The 21,303-nt window shown below is 39.3% G+C and overlaps 1 protein-coding gene and 1 long non-coding RNA gene across 19 annotated transcripts in view; both read right to left on the reverse strand.

The window, feature by feature from the left end:
* Positions 1-1,740: 1,740 nt before the first annotated feature.
* LOC117184645 (uncharacterized) lies at positions 1,741-2,232 on the reverse strand. The gene is made up of 2 exons (XR_004470057.1): positions 2,188-2,232; positions 1,741-2,131 (listed from the first exon to the last, which is right to left on the reverse strand). It is a non-coding gene; the product is annotated as an uncharacterized lncRNA (long non-coding RNA).
* A 1,000-nt stretch (positions 2,233-3,232) lies between these two features.
* The window catches only part of shep (alan shepard), a 161,291-nt gene continuing 143,220 nt past the window's right edge, over positions 3,233-21,303 (reverse strand). For 5 of the 18 annotated variants that reach the window (XM_033383862.1, XM_033383866.1, XM_033383865.1 and 2 more), the window contains 8 exons: positions 20,159-20,412; positions 17,353-17,411; positions 15,677-15,801; positions 11,970-12,111; positions 11,526-11,896; positions 11,269-11,433; positions 10,681-10,856; positions 3,233-9,653 (listed from right to left, as the gene is read on the reverse strand). In XM_033383862.1, the coding sequence (XP_033239753.1) occupies positions 10,692-10,856; positions 11,269-11,433; positions 11,526-11,896; positions 11,970-12,111; positions 15,677-15,801; positions 17,353-17,411; positions 20,159-20,412 (1,281 nt within the window). In that variant the 3' untranslated portion in view covers positions 3,233-9,653; positions 10,681-10,691. Of the gene's footprint in view, positions 9,654-9,795; positions 9,837-10,680; positions 10,857-11,268; positions 11,434-11,525; positions 11,897-11,969; positions 12,112-15,676; positions 15,802-17,352; positions 17,412-20,158; positions 20,413-21,303 lie in introns of all 18 variants that reach the window. The other 13 variants (XM_033383867.1, XM_033383868.1, XM_033383864.1 and 10 more) reach the window with 10 other exon arrangements.

Consider the following 21,303-nt stretch of genomic DNA (forward strand, 5'->3'; position numbering starts at 1 on the left):
TTTAGATAATAGATACATATCTTTTCCACCTGTTTTTTTATTTATACTAAGCTAAGTTTTTATCAATAAAACTATTAAGAAATAGTCCTTGCTGTGTTCTTTATCCTGGAAACTATCCCGATTATCCCGATCGGTTCACAAATAGCGGAGAAAACCAAATAGTTTTTATTGCGGAAAATGTCCTTGATCCTTGATAGGGACTCCATAAAATCAGGGACATCTTTTCCATCACAGAAAACAGGATATATATTTATGGAGAAAATATCCTTGATCCTTGATCCTTGGTCCTTGATAAGGACTCCATTAAATCGGGGACATCTTTTCGATTACAGAGAGCCTTCGCACGTCCCAATCGGGCCACAAATAACCGAGAAAACTAAATATGTATGATTGGAGCTGGTGGAGTCCTTACCGAAGGATCAAGGACATTTTTCTGGTCACGGCGGTACATGGCACGCCCCGATCGGGCCAGAAATAAAAGAAAAAACAAGATATTATATGTCTGGAGAAAATACCCTTGATCCTTGGTCCTTGATAAGGACTTCAATAGATCAAGGATGTTATTCCGAATGCAGGAAGCCGTCGCACGCCCAAATCGGCCCACAAATAACGGAGAAAACGAATTTGGCCTGTAATTTATTTTTGAAAATGTAGTTCAAGAAATGGCCAGCAGGGGCGCCACCGTTCAAAAAAAAAAACTCGCGTCAAATGGCCAAAATCTGGATGGGATACCAGGCGAACAGAATCAGCAGCAAGCAACTTTAGAAAATGCAAAAAAGTGGTGCATACTTATGGGGGCTACAAAATTTAAAAAATTTAGCGACCTTCTGCTGATTTCTGTTCGCCTGGTATCCCATCCAGATTTTGGCCATTTGACGCGAGTTTTTCTTTTTTGTACGGTGGCGCCCCTCTCCGCGATTTCTTGAACTACATTTTCAAAAATAAATTACAGGCCAGTTTCGTTTTCTCCGTTATTTGTGGGCCGATCTGGGCGTGCGACGGCTTCCTGTGCTCGGAAAAATGTCTCTAATGTTATGAAATCCTTTTCAAGGACCAAGGATATCAAGGATCAAAAATACTAATTTTCTCCGTTATTTATGGCCCGATCTGGCGTGCGATAGCTTGCTGTGATTGGAAAGATTTTCCTGATCTGATGGAGTCCTTATCAAGGACCAAGGATCAAGGATATTTTCTCCAGACATATATATCTTGGTTTCTTCCTTATTTCTGGCCCGATCGGGTCGTGCGATGGCTTCCTGCATTCGGAATAACATCCTTGATATATTGAAGTCCTTATCAAGGACCAAGGATCAAGGATATTTTCTCCAGACATATAATATCCTGTTTTTTCTTTTATTTCTGGCCCGATCGGGGCGTGCCATGTACCGCCGTGACCAGAAAAATGTCCTTGATCCTTCGGTAAGGACTCCACCAGCTCCAATCATACATATTTAGTTTTCTCGGTTATTTGAGGCCCGATTGGGACGTGCGAAGGCTCTGTGCAATCGAAAAAATGTCCCCGATTTAATGGAGTCCTTATCAAGGACCAAGGATCAAGGATATTTTCTCCATAAATATATATCCTGTTTTCTGTGATGGAAAAGATGTCCCTGATTTTATGGAGTCCCTATCAAGGATCAAGGACATTTTCCGCAATAAAAACTATTTGGTTTTCTCCGCTATTTGTGAACCGATCGGGATAATCGGGATAGTTTCCAGGATAAAGAACACAGCAAGGACTATTTCTTAATAGTTTTATTGATAAAAACTTAGCTTAGTATAAATAAAAAAACAGGTGGAAAAGATATGTATCTATTATCTAAATATATGTACGCGTATATCCTTAAACTTAAGAAAAACGAGATCTTTGTAGAGTCTAGTATCCCGCGTAGCCCCTCCCTTGATTGCCATAGGGAAAGTCCTTGTTGTCGATGGCCAAGTCGAAGGATGACGATGGATTGTTGGGTTCGGATCTTGCAAGGGTTGCGCTTCTGTCCTGCTGGGATACGGTTCTGTCTGGCTGGGATTAGACTCGGTCTGTCTCGACGACGTCTCGGTAAGGTTTAGATAGGACTCCTTTTGGCGGTGGGAAATCGGATACGACTCACTTTGCGGTAAACCGTTGGGTCCTCTGTGAAGGAAAATATATTTTAAAATATGTCCAAAATTATATACTGATTCACTTACGCGTCATTTCCTCCTGCCTACCGATTGGCACCAGAGAAAAGGACATCCATTCCATCATGATTTTCGCAAAAAATCATGATGGTTACATCAACAAATTTGCCAAAAATCGGCCTCAATTTCGTAGTCGATTTTGACGCCGTTCGATAGGCTGGATCCCCACGGTCCTGGGAAAGTAGGTCCTTTGCCGACCTGGCGCTATTTGCCAGAGATATAGCCTTCCGAAGATTTGTATCTGCACATCATTCAAATACTGGTTTCTTCTGCACGCTATATCTCTGCAATGCGGCAGAATACAAATTTTTTAAAGTGGGAAGGAAAGAAGTTATTTGGATTCATACTTTCCATGGATGGCGAGGATCCATTCTGTCGATCGGCATAAAAAACCTATTCTACGATAAGGAGGTGGATACAGATCAGTAAATAGAGATATAGCGTAGGGAAAAGACTGACATTTTAATTATTTGCACAGTCAAATGTTCGTGACGCTATGTTTCGGACAAATAGGACCACATCCTATCCTATACATAGTAAATAGAATATTGGCATGATGAAATTTTGTTTTTCTTGACCGGTTTCCTCGTCAAGTGTGTAGTTACCGTGTATCTAGCATTTTAAGACATGAATTTCATTGCTGCTGAAGTAAAAAGTACATTTGGATTTTGTTTTCTTACAGAAAATCAATTTTTATTGATTCAGAAAAAGTTCAGTTTCATTTTTTTTTGTTTTTCGGGTTTTGGATGACAGCTTTTGCTCTTTAGGTTTTAGGTTTTTCTTTTGTTTTTCTTACCAAAGAGACGTTTTCTTTTTCTTTTACTTTTGTGAGTTCTTCTGCTTCGTTTAAATCTTTTGCTATGTTCGGTTTAACGCCTTCTGCTTCTTCCGCCTGTCGTTGGGCTAAGAGTGCCCTTTCCCTAGCTCTTGCTTGATTCTCTTCCTTGCCTCTTTTCTCTTTCTGTCTGTTCTGTTCTATACTGATCTATTCTCGTTTCTTGTATTCTTTTTTTACTTACAATTAGATGTAATGTTTTTCTTCATTTACTTTTGGTTTTTTTTTTGTTCAACTAGTCTTACTTTTCTTAAGCGAAATAAGCACAAAAGCTGCAAAATGTTATGCTTAAACTAATTTCTCTTTATTTAATCTGTTTTTTTTTTGTTTTGTTTTTGTTTTCTTTTAGTTCCTTTTTAACTGTATCTCTTGATCTCCAAATCAGTTTTTCAATGTATGGTTTTTTGCATTCAAGTTGAGGGCACAAAAAGTACGCGTATAAATTTGAAAGTTGTAGCAAAGATGTCGCAGTTTCGCATTTTCGCATTTTTCTTGTTGTCATTTGTCCTTAGGTTTTCTTTAGCTTTTATTAGAGTTTTAGATACAATTCTTTTGCCATATAAAAAATGCTTAAAAGCGTCACATTGATGCAAAAAATAATACCTTAAAAAATACACAGAGAGTTGAAAAGGATTCTTCTTCATGTTTTCGTTTTTCGTTCGTTCTTCCCTCAGTTTTTGTTTGGTTTCTTTTTATTTTCCTGGAGAGTTACAAAGAGAGATATAGTTTTTTTTTTGTTTTATTTTTGCGCATTTGCTATGCTTAATTTTTTTGTGGTTTTTGGTTTTGGGTTTTATCATTGTTAATAAGAAAAAAAAATTAATAAAGTTCTTTAAAAGACTTTGATTTAAAACTTAAAAATAGCAACAAGCGAAATGTACATTACTCTCATTTAAGTATTCTGTTCTAAGTTTAATTAGCTGCTTGCATTTTACGCTTACTTAAAGTTAGTTTACGCCTTTGTCGTCGTGTTTTGTTCCATTCCTTTGCCTCCTGCTCCTTCTCCCTCTCCCACTGCGGTTCGGTTAGGTTCGGTTCGCGACGACTCGTTTGCGCGCTTCCCTCTTCCTATCCCTCTCCGTCTTCATCCTCCTATCGAAACTTTTGTTTTATGTATGTGTGTTTGTTTAAAATTAATGAGCTTGTTTCCTTTGCCTAGCTTTCGGTCGTGTCTTTCCTGCTGCCTTGCTTGCTGCCTTTGACGAGTACTTTTACTTTTATGTATTTTCATTTGGTTTTTCTCCCTTCTCTTTTTGTTTCGTTTCGTTTATATTCTTGGTTTTGTCAAAAAAGTTTCAAAAAAATATATATTCATCATTTCCTTAAATTGGCTTAATTAAAAAATGTTTATTTATTCTCATCCTCGCCTCTCCTCCTCTCCATGCTCCTCGCACGCCTCTGCTCCGCCCCTAAACAACGACTAAGACGACTAAGTGTGCATCCTCTTCTCCTGCTTAAAACACAATTCAATTCAATTCAATACAGTTTAATTAATTAAATTTAATTAATTTTTTACTTGGAAACTATTGGGTGCGGGATGTGGGTACATATGTGGGGGGTGTAGTAAGTGGGGTGCGGGCCATTTAGCCACATAGCAAACATTTAACTACTACGAAATCACATCGAAGACAAACAAAACGGAAGCAGAAACGGAAAAACGCCGATAAAAAAACACATAAAAACCGCAACCTATTTACGTAGGTCTTTTGTTTTTTTTTAAGGTTTTTATTGAAATTTTTGTTGTGTTTAGTTTTCAATTTTACGCACTAGACATTTTTTTGCATTTTAAAAATTACTTCAACACTCGCATCAAATTAAATCGGTTCGCTCCTCTGCCAGCGAGAGGTCTTCAATGGGGTGGTGGGGGAAGGGGGTGGGGTTTGGGTTGGCGAGAAACCCAAGCAATCTTGTATCTTGAATGGGGTCTCTGCGATTTTAAGACAAATAATAAATTAACTACTTAAAATTAGTTAAAAAACTAAAGTAAAACGTATTAAATTAAAACAAAATACAGACGCAACACAAACGAGTTTCAAGTTTGTCGAATACACAAAAGAAATCAGTATAGCTTTTAGATTAGAACACTACTCCTTCTCCTTATCCGCTCTCGTCGATTGATTTTATTGTTTACCCATGCTCTTGCTTTCTTGCTTTACTTTCCTCCTTTTCCAAAAATTAAACCTAACCTCAAACTGTGCGGCACGGCGCAGCGCGGCGTTTACCAACACTGCTCTAACGCTCGCTAGCTCTCTCTCTCTCTAACTACACAAAAACTACAACTTGCTACATGTGTGTGTGTGTGTGTGGTGTGTGGTGTGTGTGGATGTGTGTGTCGGTCATCGCTCTCCAACTAACCAAGCTAATGGGGCGCCTGTCGCGACTCCTCTTTTTTTTGACTACCCTCTAAAAATTATATGTCCTACCTCGTCGACACTCTTCTTCTTTATCGCTTCGCTCCGCTGTCTTCCGTTCATTCGCGCCTGTCAACACTGTACTTAGGTTCGCTAAACTTACTCGCTAATGCTTTGATCTTATATACTAGTTTACGCTCCTCCGTTCCTTCGACTCGTTCTCTTCTTTTCTCCTCTGTTCTTTGCCTAAAACATACATTTCATTTCTGCCTTCCCAGGGAGGGATGGATCCCTCATCGCATTTCCTTCATCGATTTATAAATAACTTAGAGTTTAATGCTTTTTCAATTTGCTTAAGTTGTTTGCTGCTAACGACAAAAAAAAACAAAAAAAATCAATAAAAACTATAGAAAAAAATTGCACTTTGTGTGTGTTGTGTGTGTGTGTGTGTGTGAGAGAGTTCGAGTATGCGTGTGTGTGAGTGTGTGGAAAATTGAAAAAAGTTACAAACATACATATTTTAGTTCGATTTCGTTTGCTATTGTATTTGTGATTCTTCTGCCGATGACAAGAAATGCAGGCATCCTCCCCCAAGAATTTTCTCATTTTCATTTTCATTGCTTTGCTTTTGGAATGTTTTGGCAAAATATTTCCCGTGATCCCTCACTTTCTCCCTCTCCCTCTAGAAACTTTTTCCGATGCCTGCATTAAGAGCTACATATTTATGTATGTCTGTGTGTGTGTGTGTGTGTGTGTCCGTGTGTGTCCATCCTGCATTTGTTTTTATTTTTAATTTGTTTAAATTTTAGTTCGTAGTCAGTCTAAAGCAAATTAATCATACGAGTAAGTAGTAAGAAGAAAACAAGAATAACATTTGCATATTTTGTTGAGGTTTTGGTTTTGGGCTTAGGAAGACTTTTGGCGTTGTGTTTCTTACTTTTTGTATATAGTATGTATGTTATGTCTATATAATATGTGGATATATATGCAGATGATCTTGTGGCTGATGCGACCTGACAGCTCTAAACCGAGATATCGTGTTGGCAGTCCCAGTCCCCATACACATCATATACGAAAATCAAATCAAATCAATTCAAAGACTTTGCTCAGGAATGTTGTTTTCTCTGTGAGTGTGTCAGTCAGTGGTGTCCCCTATGCGTCCTCTATGGGTGTGTGTGTGTGTGTGTCCGAATGCAAGTTGGCAATCCTGTCCCAGATCTGTCTATTCCTCTCACTCCATTTGGATCCGCGCACTCACATCCTTCGTTCCTGTTTCTCTTTTTTTAAAATTCGAAAAAATCACAAATACAATGGATGTCTGTCTGCGTCTGCGTCTATGTCTGTGTTTGTGTGTGTGTTTAAGTGTGTGTCTGTGTCAAGAAAATAAATATAGGCTAGGCTCTGAAAAAGTGTTCAATTTCAATTCTAAACTTGCTTCTCCATTGTCCAATCTCCAACCTCCATTCTACATTCTACATTCTCCAAACTCTACTTAAGAGACGCTTACAAGACTAAAGAAATCCTCGCTTATCAACTAAGTTTCACTAAACGTAGTTCTTCTTTCTTACTGCTGCTTCTTATTTTTTTTTTGTTTTTCTTCTTTAAACATTAATCTTATTTTTTATTATATCTGCTCTGCTTCTCTTCTTTCGGCTGTTGATCCTAACTCTGGCTAACTCTTCAAAAAAAAAAACTTCACTCCAACATTATCCCGTTCTATCGTTTTGCCTTTCGGTTTTCCCTTCACTTTCTTCTCTATCTTTTCGCTCTTCCCTTCCTCTTTCACAAAAGCTAAACTACAGTGCTACAATTTCCAATTTATTTTCCATGTTTTTTGTTTTATGTTTTTGTTTTTTTTTGTTTTTTGCTACTTTTTGTGTGTGTTCTGTTGGTTGGTTTTCGCTACGTTCCCTTTTATAAAGTGTTTGCCTCTTGGTTTCCTTTCCTCCTAATCATCCGTTTATCTCCTCCATCCGTTTTCTTTTATTCTCTTGCATTTTGCAGAAAAAAAATACTATATCTAACTTGGTTTTTACCTTTAGTAATATGTCTAAAAAACAGTTAAACGTAAAAAACTGTAGACAGCTACAAAAAATTCATTCATTAAATCGACTGATGAGCACAAAAAATATGCTAAAAACTAGTACAAGATTTTCTTTTCTCTTCCTCCTCTTTATCCATTCTTCTTCTTCTTCACTTTCTCTTTCACTTCTACTTCTACATCTACTCGTACTTCCACTCGCACTTCCATCGGTATCCTTCGCTGTCGCTTCGCTTATTCTCCATTGTTTTTAGATCTCTAGAGCTACTGAATCTGCTGCTTACTGCAATTTTTTCTTATGTTCTTTAGGTTTTTTTTTTAGTTTTACTTTTTGTTTTTTTCGCTAAGTCTTAAACTAGTGTTCGCCCCACTTGGGGGGAATCTTTTTCATCCTCTCTTTTTGTTTTTCATTTAAAGTTATGTTTCGTCTTCTCCTTTGACTGCTTGGATAGCACAAAAAAAAAAAATTAACGTCAAAAAGGGAGATAGACATGTTTTTTCATTTTCATGTTCATTTTCTTTTCGTTTTGTTTTGTTTTTGGATCTTTGCTTTATACAATTTGCATTTTCATTCGAGGAAATGGGGGAGAAGAAACCGAAGATCTTCCCATGTTTTTGTCGCTATCTACGCTTTCTGCTTCTGCTGCTCTCTCTATCTTTATCTTTCTTCTTCTGCTTCTGCTTTGTGCTGTTCAACACTGTTCAACAAAATACAAAATAAATATTACAAATTAGACCAACAGAACAAAACATAGGTGGGGGATTGCCTCCCCCTACTCTTCATTATAGAAGGCCACAAAAACAAAGAAAATGTTGCCTATAAGGTACAAAAAAAAATTGTTCTTCTTTTTTCTTTTTCTTATACTTTCGCTTTCGCTTTCTTCGTGTTTCTTTTTCTCTAGATTTTGCTGAAGTTCGACTTAAGATTTAGGTTTTTGTTTTTTGTTTGTTTTTGTTTTCATCATCAAAGTGTTTTTGGGGGTTTGTTTGTTGTTTATTTTCTCCTCTTCTTCGTTTACTCTTTACTCTTTTTTTTTAACATACATTGCACACATATTAATTTTTTTTTGTTTAGTTTCGGGTTTCGGTTTCTTTCGCTTTTCATCATTTCACTTCACAAATTTCTGTCTGCTTAGGTTTTGTTTTGCTAGCTCAAAATTAGCAAAATAGTTATATATTTTTGTATTCTTTCTTTTTCTATTTTTACATCCTCTTTCTCTTTCACGTCGATCCTCTAGTGGGGGATCGTTCGCCATGCAGTTTTCCTTTTGCTTTTCCTTATCTTTTTCCCTCACTTAACGAAACTAGATCTTAACTAGAGCTCCGACTGCTATTGGATTTCCTTGCAGATGTTCCTCAAGTTATCCATTACTTAACTTTTCCCCCCGTTTGACTTTCTTTTCGTTTCCTTTCCTCTACTCTCTTTTTTTCATTTCTTTACTTTCCTTCAATTTCCCCCTTTCTTTCTTTATTTATTTTATCTTCCTGTTTTTTAGCAGTTCTCTTTTTGTAAATATTTTCGACTGCCTATCGTTTGTTGTTCTTGTTGTTGATTTTCTGATTTTCCCTTCTGTTGTTAAGCATCTTTGCTGTTTCTCTTTCTGCTTCCGTTTTCTCTGTGCGGATCCTTGCTGTTTTCATTTAGTGTATAACTATTTTCTATTATTTAAGTTTAGTCTTTGCTTTCTTCCCTTTTTACTCGCTTCTTTCTTTTTCTTATTCTCTTTTTTTCTGCTTGGAAGCTTTGCTTTGCTTTGCTCTGCTCTGCTCTGCTTTGCTCTCTATTCTCTCTCTATGCTCTTTGCTCCTTCTTCTCCGCTTGCCTACATGCATCTCAAATCATGTACCTCCTAAACTTCATCTCCTCCATTTCTCACTTATTTAAACATTATTCTGATTCTTAGCTTTCGGTTTCGGGATTTCTTCTGTTTTCTTTATCTTTATCTGTATCTGTATTTTTAAACATTTATTTTATGTGAACTTCATGGTTTTCTTGTCTTCTTGTCTGATTTATCTGATTCTGAATGTTCGATCTGTTGGTTGTTCAAGTGGTGGTGGTGGTGGTGGTGGTTATCTTCTATATCCGATGTGCTACTGCTTCTTCTGCTTCTGCTCCTGCTTCTGATGCTCCAGCTGTTGTTGTTGTTGTAGTTGTAGTGTTTGATGTTCCTCCTCCTCTTGCTCTGGGGCATGCTCTCTCACTCGTCCAATTTATATAGTACTCAAATGGGGTACTATCAGATTATAGCTAGAATGAACGAAACTTCCATTAGATACGATCAAATATAATGTTAAACGATGCTCTGTAGTTCAGGGGATTTTTTTTTGGTCTGTAACGGTAGTGGGGGGGAGCGGGGGGAGGACTCATGCAGTACATGGATGATATTTACCTAGTACGGATTACCAGTGATTAGACTGCTTAGTAACTATACTGTATATATGAGAGAGAGAGAGATAGAGAGAGAAATAGAGAAGTGATGTTGTCGATTGTAATTGTTGTTTTTGTTGTTGTATCATTAAAAAGCAGCATTAAAAAAAAAACAAGTAAAATTACATTGGTTTTGGTATTGATTGAAATATAGTATTAATTGATTGATTGATTGGTTGATTTGGTGGTGATTGAACAGATATCTGAAGCAAACAGGCAAGCAACAACAGGCAGCACTCAAAAACACATGAAGCCGATGATTGTCAGTGTATCTGTTGTTAGTGTGTGTGAGCAGTGTTGGCAAGTGTGTTCAAGCAGTGTTGGGAAACGTTGAATCCCTGGGAGAGGGCTCAGTTTCAGTTTTTGGAAAGAAGCTCTGAATGCAAAGCAAATGAAATGAGGAGGCGAGTGATATATGATCATCAATTTGGGTTTATTTGGTGGTGGGAGGTTGGTTGGGGGATGTATGGTATTTTTGGTTCGAGAGACAGATCTAAGCTCTAAGAGCGCACGGCGCACATGCAAAACAGTGTTGGCTAACGCAAGAGAATCGAGTATCGTGTAGTGTGCTACAACCCAAAAATGGAATAAAGGAATGGCAACTAAATCAGTTTTTGATGGTTGGGTGTGGGTGGGGACGATGTGGTTGGGGGGAATGGAACACTCTTCTCTAGAGAACTTTATGGGGTGGGGTGTATTAGGGGTTGGTCTTGACAAAGAGAGCTTGAAGAAACTCAGACTCAGAGATTTATAGAGAGAGAGAGTGAGAGCAAAACAGGGAACAGAGACAGAGAGTCAGACAGAGAAATGCAGAGACAGACAGAGAGAAGAGAGAGACATCACTCACCTCGCGAAGACCTATTTGGGAGCGGCTTGATGTGGATACTGTGTGTATGCCTCGTCGGGTGATGCAGCTGTGCTAGCCTGTTCGGAATCTGTCATTGGCATTGTTGGTATAATAGTTGGTTGTGGTGCATAATATGGATAAGTTGGACTAATATACTGTAACGATGGAGAAAAGTTCTATAAAAGAAAACCGAAAAGAAACGAAAAATGTATATAGAACAAACCAATAAAGCAAAAACATTTCAAATAACAAAAAAACGAGAGAAAGGAATAAAAGAAAAGAATAGAAAGAGTACAAATTATATATCAAATTATTGAAGATATTATCATTCGAGGCGAGGCGCACACAAGAACACGGCCTCGGTTCAAGGAGTGCCGCTTCAGGTGTGGCATGTGGCATGGGGCAAGTGGTAGAGAACTCTCTTTCTTTCTTTTCAATCCAAACAGATATAAGCCATATACATATTTATACGTATATGGATCAGATATATGTATATGCTATATATCTGTGCGGGGGTACACTTTTTTTTCGAGAGAAAGAGCCTTTACGGACATGCGGGGGGCCATGGAGGATCGGTCGATTGCTTACAGAGTTGCCAATCTGCAGGGTGGCCAACTGTGGCATCATAGTTCCATATGGCACGGCCGTGTCGCCACTGACCATCATCGAAATGCCGCGTGGTTGCACCTGATTGACGGCCTCCGGCTTGTATGAGGTGACGCCCAACTGCGGAGCAGCAGCCATTTGCATGTACTGCAAAAAGAGAGACGGAATATTCTATTAGTTTCCATTCCATTCTTTCATCAAAGATTGCTGGCACTGTTGTTGTTATTGTTGCAACTCACCTGATCGTCTACCTGAGCGAGCGGTTGGGTCATCATGTAGCCGGGTATCCACTGGGACCCAGCCACTGGATAGCCACCCACCTGGGGGGCACCGAAACGCGAATACGGCACACCGATGGGAGTGCCCACATTGACGCTGACTCCGTTCTGCTGCATGCTCGGGTCATAGGTGACGGGTATGCCCTCGGCGGAGACATCGCGCCACGCACGGGCATTCGGGTCGGGGGTCTTGAAGAGATTCTTCTTTTTGGGTCCGCCATCGGCGAACTTCACCAATAGTGGATCTTTGGCACCCGGTATTGTGTTACCATTGAACATCTGAATGATTTGCTCGCACTTTTCGCGGCTCTCCATGCGGGCAAAGCCAACGCCTAAGCAAAAAGAATAATGGATATATTTATCTATGATCTATATTCGAGGGTATTCGAGGGGCTATATTCTTACCCTTTGAGTTCATCTGCTGATCACGCAATATTCTGGTCGAAACAACTTGTCCGTATTTCGATAGCATTGCCTCCAGATCAGTTTCTTTGAAGTGGGGCGGCAAATTTGCAATATACAAATTTGTGGGATCCTGTTCCTGTTGCTGTGTTGGTTGTTGTATGCGGATTTCGGGTCAGAGTTCAACACACACGCACACGCACAGGGTTGTGGAGAGTATTCGTTGGAGTATTCGGTGGATTGGTTGATTGTTGCGTTTGGTGGTTGGTGGTTGTTGGTTGAAGATCAATCGAAGTGAATCAGTTTTTAGTTTGGATTTGGTTTGGTTTGGTTTGATTTGTTTTGTTTTGTTGTTGGACACAAATGTTAAACGTTACACAAAAGCAATTGGCAGTAAGCATTGTTGTGGTATAGGTGTACGTGTACGTGTGGGTGTGTTTGTGTGTGTGCATATGTATGTGTATGTGTGTAAACGAGAGAGGGGGAGAGAGAGAGAGAGAGGGGAGTAGAGAGAGAGAGATTAAGAACATAGAGAGATTTTGTCATTAGTAAAAATTCAAATTTCTTTCCAAAAATGTATCTGTGTTGTCGAACTCTTTATCTGTGGCTTGTCTGTTGTCTGAGTGTTAGTGTGCGTGTGTTAGTGTGTGTGTGTGTGGGTGTATCTGTGTGAAGTGTGCCTGACTGCTATGAGAATGTATCGGTGTATGAATGCCTCACAGACTTAAGCAATATCTTAAACACAACACAAAAAAAAGGAGCTTCCTCTCTCAGAGAGAGGGAGCATCCATAGACCTATCACAAAATATATACCCCCCGAACTTTTTGATATAGATAGATACAGTAACTGCTGGTGGTGGTGGCTTTGGTGGTGTTCCCTCATACATGTATGGATATATGACAGACTGGAGATGGTGGTATAGAGATGGCTTAACTAAGTTAAATACCTGATCAGCTGATTTAGTATATGGTATGTCTTAGGGTTTAAATGAGATCTGTTTGTTGTTGTTTATACTTAGAGTTAAGATTGGTATTTGGTTTGATTGATATTTTGGCCGGCACAGGTTTGTAGCAATTTGCGTACTCAAACTCAACAAACAACACAACTGTTTCAAGAGCAGGTTGCAGTACGAGTAATAGTTGGAGTAGTAGTTGGAGTAGTAGTAGTAGATGGAGTAGTAGTAGTAGTACAGGTTGGTGGTTATATACTTTTTTTTGTTTGGCTGGCTATAACTTCAAAATACACGAGTATACGGTTTATACAGTTGAATATGTAGAATATATATATTTAGTTGAATATATATGAATATATATATATATACGATATATATATGATGTAATAGCAGAAGAGAGAGAGAGAGATATATATATATATATGTAGAGAGAGATTCGATTCATACGCTATATATATTTACTTGTTTCTATTTGGAGATGTTTCATGTGTGTGTGTGTTTCTATGGTTTTTCTATGGTTTAAGGCCTACGCAAATACCAAAGTACATGTGTGTTTTTCGGTGTGTGTTTCGACTATTGTTGGCCAACAAAACCTTTTTATTTTAGCCATGTTTTTGCATGTTTTTTAATGAGCATTTAATGCCACGAGAGGGGGAGCCGCATAAGCTCTTCCATCAACGATAAAAACTTTTTGATTTGTTTCACAAATTATTTAATTTATGCACGAATGAATGGCTAAATAGCTGCAGACTCCAACAGATTCCAACAGATTCCAGCAATCCATAAGCCTCTGTTAAGTGGCTGCTAATTATTGTTTGTGGCATGTTTACAAGTGGAATGTCTCCACCCCCCGAAATGGAGATGTGGCGAATGGGGGGTGGCGGGTGTTGGGTGTTGGGTTTGGGGCGACTTTCTCTACTTAAATCCATGAGTTTTTTTTTTAGCTAGAATCTACCCATATTTCCCAGATGTTTAGGAACTAAACTACAATCCAAAATCAACTGATCAAAAAAAATAAATGATATTCTAAAGATTGATGTATATTTTACTTAAGTTTTAGGATAAGTTTTCTTTATAGCTATCTTGAAATAGAAACCAAAATGGATCAAAAGGATGGAAAATACTTAAAGAAAATATCAAAAGTACGAGTTCATGTTATTATAAAGTATACCCAGAGATTATAGAACACATAGATGAAGGATCATGATCATCGTCATGCAAGCAGTGGTCACTGCCACATCTGCTCTCTTTCGAGGGTCCATCCGTAGTCTGTAGAACGTGTCTCTGAGAGCCGCCCTCGGCCGAAGGCAAGCAATCGCTTGCTCACTCTCACTTTCTTCGTTACACTTCGCTATACGTCGTCTCATTTAAGAGAGGGGTCAACAGCTTACGCCGCTCTTTCTTGGAATTCTGTATCGTTCTTTACATCTGCTTCAATCTATGTGTTCTATAATCTGTGGAGTTCCGCTTTGAAGTAAGAATCCCCTAAGGGGGGTGTAATGGAGGGATGAGGTTCAAAAATGTCTAAATGTACTTCAAAATAGAATAAACGTATTTTTTATGACTAACTTGGTGGATTATACGAGTAGGGGACTGTATATACATAAAACTACACCTAAATCGAATATCTTTATGGAGGATACCTATCTATATGTATACTACGAGTACGAGTACGAGTATATACCATACATACTGCAGTATATATGCATGTGGTATGCTGTGTATACCTAATGAGCATGAGATTATACGCTATAATTACAATTAAATACCTGTACTATAATGCTTAATGCAATTAATTTACCAAAACAAATCTCTCACTTATGGACACTATTGGTATTTTTTTTTTTTTTTTTTTTTTGTGGTGGAGTATTTCTGTATTCAATAATTCAATTGTTTTTTGCAACTGCTAAAGGAAGATTAAAGAGAAGGATTATTTATTTGATGACTGTCTGCTTCATAACTAATGAATGCCATTAATAAATGCATTAATTCTCAATCGAATATATCGAATGTACACTAATTATAGTCATATCTATCGATTGTTTGTATCCAATGGAACACTACCTCTAGCGAAAATGAAAACCAACAAAAGGGAGCGTTAAGTTCTAGAATTTTTGGTTTTTCAGGTTTTTTAAATACTAGACAAATTGTTTGTAGTCTCTAGTTCGGTTATAATGGAGGATAAGTACGAGTATGTGTGGTTTTTGGTATACGACAAACGGTTATACAAAGAGAGTCTTGAAACAACACTACGAGCTAGGGGATGGGCTAGGGGATTGGTTTTGGGTTTTGACAGGACACGGGTTTGGGGCAGGATTCGAGAGGGATGTGAAACAGAAATAATACAGAAAAAACGTCAAAAGAATACACATGTAATTTCAAAAAAGAGATTTGCTTTTCCACGCTTTAAAAGGAGTTTTCCAGAAGAGGATTAAAAACTAATCGAAACTTAATCAGCCATTAAACAAGGAGGAGAGAATTCTAGAGAAAAACTTAGAAAAAACTTAGATAGGAGCTAGAAGAAGTAGAAGGCAGCTGGTGGAGGCGTGGTCAGTACAGTAAACGAAATGAATAGATGAATTGGAGCTGGATTTAAGGCGGGTGGGGATTGATATGGATTTAACTGGGCTTTCGACTGGGTTTCTCAGGTTCTAGGATCTGGGGTTCGGGGTTTGGGTTGGGGTTGGGTTGGGAATGGGGACTTCTTTTTGGGCGGTGTGTGGGGGGTGAGTATTACTTGCATGCAAACAAACGTACAATGGCCGGCCTATGAAGCACCCAGATACCCACTTTGGCCATCTGAGCTTGCACGCCCTTCCCCTGCAGTCCCTTGACGGCGCACTCGGCGAAGGCTGGCTGCTCGAAGTCGACGAAGCCGTAACCTGCAAAAAAGCATATTTTGTTTTTGTTTTTCGTTGTTTTTTTTGTTGTTGTTGTATTTGTTTTTTGTGTGTTGTTGCGGGTTGTGTTGACGGGTTGTGGGTGGGGGAATTTTTTATTTATTTTTATATATTTTTTTAATTGCATGTATAAATATATATATACGATATATCGAGAAAGAGACAGAGAGAGAGTGTGTGTGGTGTTTATTTAGATTTCCAATAGTTTTTGTTGGCACACAAATTGAAAATTGAAAACGGAATTCAATCAAGAACCGATATAAAAAAAAATGCGAATAAAATAAAACGAATATATGTCCGTATATTTTTTTGGTGTTGGGTCACGTGCAACGAAAACAAAATTGAAACAAAAACAAAATATTTATTGAGCGGAGCAAAGAAAGAGAAGAAAAAACGGGTGATAATTTAATTAATAATTAATTTGGTTTCAATTCAAGTAAAATACACAATAAATACTGCAAAACATATCCAAAAAATAGTACAAAAAATAGACAAACTTAATTATACGAAATATTCATAATATAATGGAATACTACACATCTTTTTAAAACGATTCAGAGAAAAATTGTGAAAAAAAATCCAAGAAACAAATTTAAATAAATGCTAAAAATACTAAATAATATACTGTCAATACTATAAATACCGAAATATTACTGAAACATACTAAAAAGAACTCGGATCTTTAAAAATATATAAATTAAATCGGAAATGAAATAAAATCGAAGAGAAAAATCTATATTTATATTAATACACGCACACACATCGACAGAGAAAGCCTTTCACAGTTGTACAAATTTTACAGCTTGTTCAGTTATCGGTTATATTATAGTATATATATATAGTATCGTTATGGTCATTGTCATTATCATTATCATTAGCAGTAGAGTAGTAGTAGTTGGGGTGCATCTGTAGCAGTTGATAATACTGGTAATACTGGAGTATGTTGTATACAATATATAGAGTGGAATGCATGAATGACACGATTGCGAAATGAGAAGGAAACGGAACTCATAAAACAATATCTAGTAGAAGGGAAATCAAGTGAATAATCGGAATATTTCCAATCGAATCATTTCTTTGGTATGGTTCAAAATCATACTGTATCTACACAAAAGCATAGTACACAATGTATAAATATATATTTTGTATAACGAACAAGCCATAATAATATCTGACGTTTCAAAAGAAAAACCAATTTACAAAAACTAAATCGAATTGGGGAAAATGCTGAATACTATGCTCTCCAATATCTAGGGAAATCTATTCTTTTCGATTTTTCAAGTCTGGAAATTCTTTGAAAAGTATTCAGAATTTCTTTAAAAAAAAAATCAATAAATAAACAAGAATTAAAATAATATTTCAATGAAATTTTCGTTTTCTTTTTACTTTTTTTTTCGTTTTTGTTTTCTTTTCTTTTTGTTGTTTTGTAGTATTTTATAGGTATTTTTTGGGTACATAAACACATACTAATAATACATATACGAAAAACACACATAAATAAAATAATGATGAGAATGGTGAAGAAAAAAATACCTTTACATTTGTTTGTTGTTTTATCTAAAATCGCCTTGGTTGATATAATGGTTCCGTATCTGCAAAAGTTGTATACAAAAGAGAACAGAGGGGGAGAGCGAATTAGAGGGTGAGCCATAGTCGAGAGTCGACGATATATGGGGGGTATGGGGGGAATGGGTGATGGAGAGGGAGAAGGAGCGACCACAAAGAGTGGGATAATCAGATTATAAACACATTCATGTATCTCTCACTCTGCGTGTCTGTCTGCACACTACGGTGTACCTGTGTGCCACGTGCCACGTGCCACACAAATGTTGTGTTGTACCTTTCGCATAAGTAATTAAAGTCCCATTAAAATGCAATTTTTATGCTCGTGGCGCTCGAAAGTAGGCAATGGTACGCGTATTTGTATCCCATTTGCACCTCTGCGGAACGAACGAACCCTTTCCGTATCCCTTCCCCGTGGGCGGGGATACCCCTTTGAATTGCTCATTTATTCTTGCCCCATAATTGACTTAGTCCGTGTGTCCTGTAGCCTGTAGCCTGTAGCGCTCTATTTCTGCCTGACAGCCATCCTGCCTGACAGCCAGCCGCCAGGCGGCTTGTCAGGTCGCCTGCTGCCTGATTGCCTGCTGCTGCTGCCGGTGCCGCTGCCTCCCCAGTGGGTTGGGGTTGGAATTAAATCGATATCTTCTTAGTTACAACTCCCTTCCCCCCCACCCCACCCATTGAACACCCCTTATAAATACATAGTTATAATAACATTACAGCCTCGAGGCAAGGCTAGGCTTCGGCTTTCCTTTGCCGGTGCCTGTGCCTTTGCCTTTGCAGTGTGCCTTTTCCCTTCTCTAATAAGCCGCTTATTTTGATTGCCTGCAGCGGGAGGTGGAGGCGGGAGGCGGGAGACGTAGAGCTTCAGAGACGAGTCTGCACTTTCTTCCCCGCTCGGAAAAGCTGGCAAAAACAAATTAACCTTCTATTTAATTACTTGACTTATTACCAAGGAACCTCCACCCGCGCACCTGCCCTCCTTCTCCCTTTCCTCCTGATGATTTTCCATTAGTTTTTTATGCTTCTGTGACGCCACTAATAACTTATTTTTTATGTATAAAGGAAAATGCGAGAGGCGCAATGGAAATGGCATTCGTTCGTCTGTTCGTTCGTTCGTTCCTTCATTCGTTCGTTGATGTTGACCCATAATTAAGTGGTGGGGCACTTGTGACAGGCGGGCGGGGGCACGCTGCGTATGCGTAATACCACACACTTAATAATACGTTTATTTCCCCACCCCACCGCCTCACTGATTTTTCCTTTGCTGGTGGTTTCAGCCCACACCCCCACCGCCCCCAAAAAAAAATTAATTTTTTTTTTTGTTTGTTTGCGGCCATTGATGAAGCGTGCGCACTAATTAGTGGATTTTGTTTAGTTTGCAGAAACTTTTGATGGGAGGGGGGCCGGGGGCAGGGGCAGGCTATCAGTTTTTTTTTTTTTTTTTTGGGGTTACTTTTGGGCATCGAGCAAAAGGAGGGTGGCTCTTGGGTGGCTTGTGGGGGTGACGCAGTCAAGCGGAAGGGACTGAGGCTTAGCCCCTCATTAGCAGAAGGGATGACGCTGCGGGAAGTGGGGTGTGGTGCGGTTCGGTGCGGTATAGTGAGTGCTGTGGTTTCGATATGGTTGTAGGGTTCTATCCCACAAAGCGAGAGAGAGAGAGAGAGAAAGAGCAGGGGAGAGCGAGTGAGAGCGAGCGAACCCTCAATCAATAGTCCGTCACATACAACATTTCGGTTACGGATGGCTGCTGGGCATTTGGTATGCTTGATGTGGCTCCAAGCAAACGAAAAACTTCAAGCCCCATCTCAAAGATACAATTGGCGATGGGCAGGAGGAATATCCTTAGAGGAGCAGCGGCAGAGGCACACGATATGACTATAAGGCATGCCCAAAGATGCCCAAAGATGGTGATAATTTCTCAAAAGTATCTTAAGGATGGCAGCACACTTGTAAGTATCAATCTTTGGGAGTTTACCCGGACTTTGACGAGGGAAAATTACATCGCAGATACGAAAATATCTGAAAAATATACACATGCAAATACCTGTTTAGAGGAGACAAATATCTGCCTAAAATACTGGTATCTTAAAGTATCTTTTTCGTATAAAAAGGGGAAGGCAGAAATGTATTTTTTGTCATAAAAGTAATAACGCAAAGATACAAAAGTATCTTTTGGTAGGAAACACTACAATATTATCCCCAAAACGTGTCCTTTCTGCTCGACTCAAAGTTGAGCTCTTCCACCAAGGAATTCCACTCGTAAAACACCCAATAGTTTTGCTCAGAAGACACGCCGCAGTAGCATTTTCCATTATCGTCGAAGGAGAACTGCATAGCGACTGTCTATCTTCTTATTTTCCGCCTCAAAGACCATCGCTCATTAAATCTCTTGCTGATGCTGCTGCTGCTCCTGCTGCCGCTGCCTGGAGCGACACAAAAACAATTAAATTGAATTTGCATAATGGCTGGCCTGCCGCCCAGGGGCACATCTCTCCTCCTGTCTCCTATAATACAATTTAATATGATAGGTAGACCGCAGAGACACAAGAGACACAAGAGAGACAAGGGACACCGGACACCGGACGCAGGACACGACCGCAGGACAGAGAGCCAGCAATATGCTGGATGCAGGCTGCAGGCTGCAGGCTACAGGATGCTTGATTGCATTCATATCTGATTTGAAGAGGCTTCTTTTTAGAGGGTAAGCGGGTGACGGGTGAAGGGTGGCGGGGGGGAGGCTTTACCCCCCCCGTCTGTGTATCTGTGTACTCACTGTGCACACATATTAACTAGATCCTTGTCGGTTGTGCCTTGCTGCAGTCCGCGTATATAGAGATTTGTCTTCGACAACTGCTCGCCGCCCTGTTGGTTCTGATTCTGAACGGTGCCGTTGGGACCCATGTTCGTGTTGGTGTTCGTCGTGTTGCTCAGGCTGGTGCTCAGTGTGCCGCTCTGGGAGCCGGTGTTCGAGGAGCTGCTCGAATTGGTGTTGCTCGGTGAAGCTGCCGTTGGCACACGCTGGCCGTACTGCAAAAAAAGCGAACAATAAAAGAGAGCACATGAGAACGAGTCTATACAAGTATGTATATATATGTATATAAGTATCTGATAAGTATGGTCAAGGAATACTCTGGGGATACTCCCCATTGTACGTGCGTTTCCCTTGCCATAATCTGTGCCTGACGATGGCTAAAGAAAGACTCTTTTCCTCGTAAGCAAAAGTATTTTTATTGAAATTCCATCTGAAAATAGCTGCCATTCGAAGTTATTGAATGCTGGCTTTTGGCTCTCTGGCTCACACAATAGATACGGATACGGGGATACGGCTACGGATAGGTGGTGGAGGGGAGGGAGATAGGTGGCAGTAGGATGCATGCCCCAAGAGGGAGACATAGAGAGACATTGGCATGTTGACGACAGCCATGACGATGGCGTTTTTCACTTAAAATGCCACACATGTGTGCCAGAGAGAGACGGCAGATGCTAGATGGCTGCTCCCTGCCAGGACTCGGCTGCAGGATATTTTGGCACTCGAAGGAAGGCGTTGAAAATCTATAAAATTTGTATGCAACAAACAAAAGGCTTTCCATTCCATACCATTCCATTCCATTCCATAAGAATGCTCTGCCATTGAGATACATTTTTTGAAAATTTGCCAAAAAACATTATTTTATTCGAGCGAAAACGCTGAAATATGCAAAGCCATCGCGGGCACAAACAGGCAGGCGTGGGGGAAGGGGGTAACAGGGAGGAAAAGTAGAAGAAAAGCAGAGGAAAAGTTCAAATGCTAAACCGAAAATCAAGCGAAAAAAGGGTTAAAGGGTGACCTTTTTTCTCGCTTTTTTGCACCCAACCACAAATCCATTTGCATCCAGCCTCAATGGGGAGGGGAGGGTAGGGGGAAAGGTGCTTGGGTAG

This window comes from Drosophila pseudoobscura, chromosome X (assembly GCF_009870125.1).
Source record: "Drosophila pseudoobscura strain MV-25-SWS-2005 chromosome X, UCI_Dpse_MV25, whole genome shotgun sequence".
Taxonomy (NCBI): Eukaryota; Metazoa; Arthropoda; class Insecta; order Diptera; family Drosophilidae; genus Drosophila; species Drosophila pseudoobscura.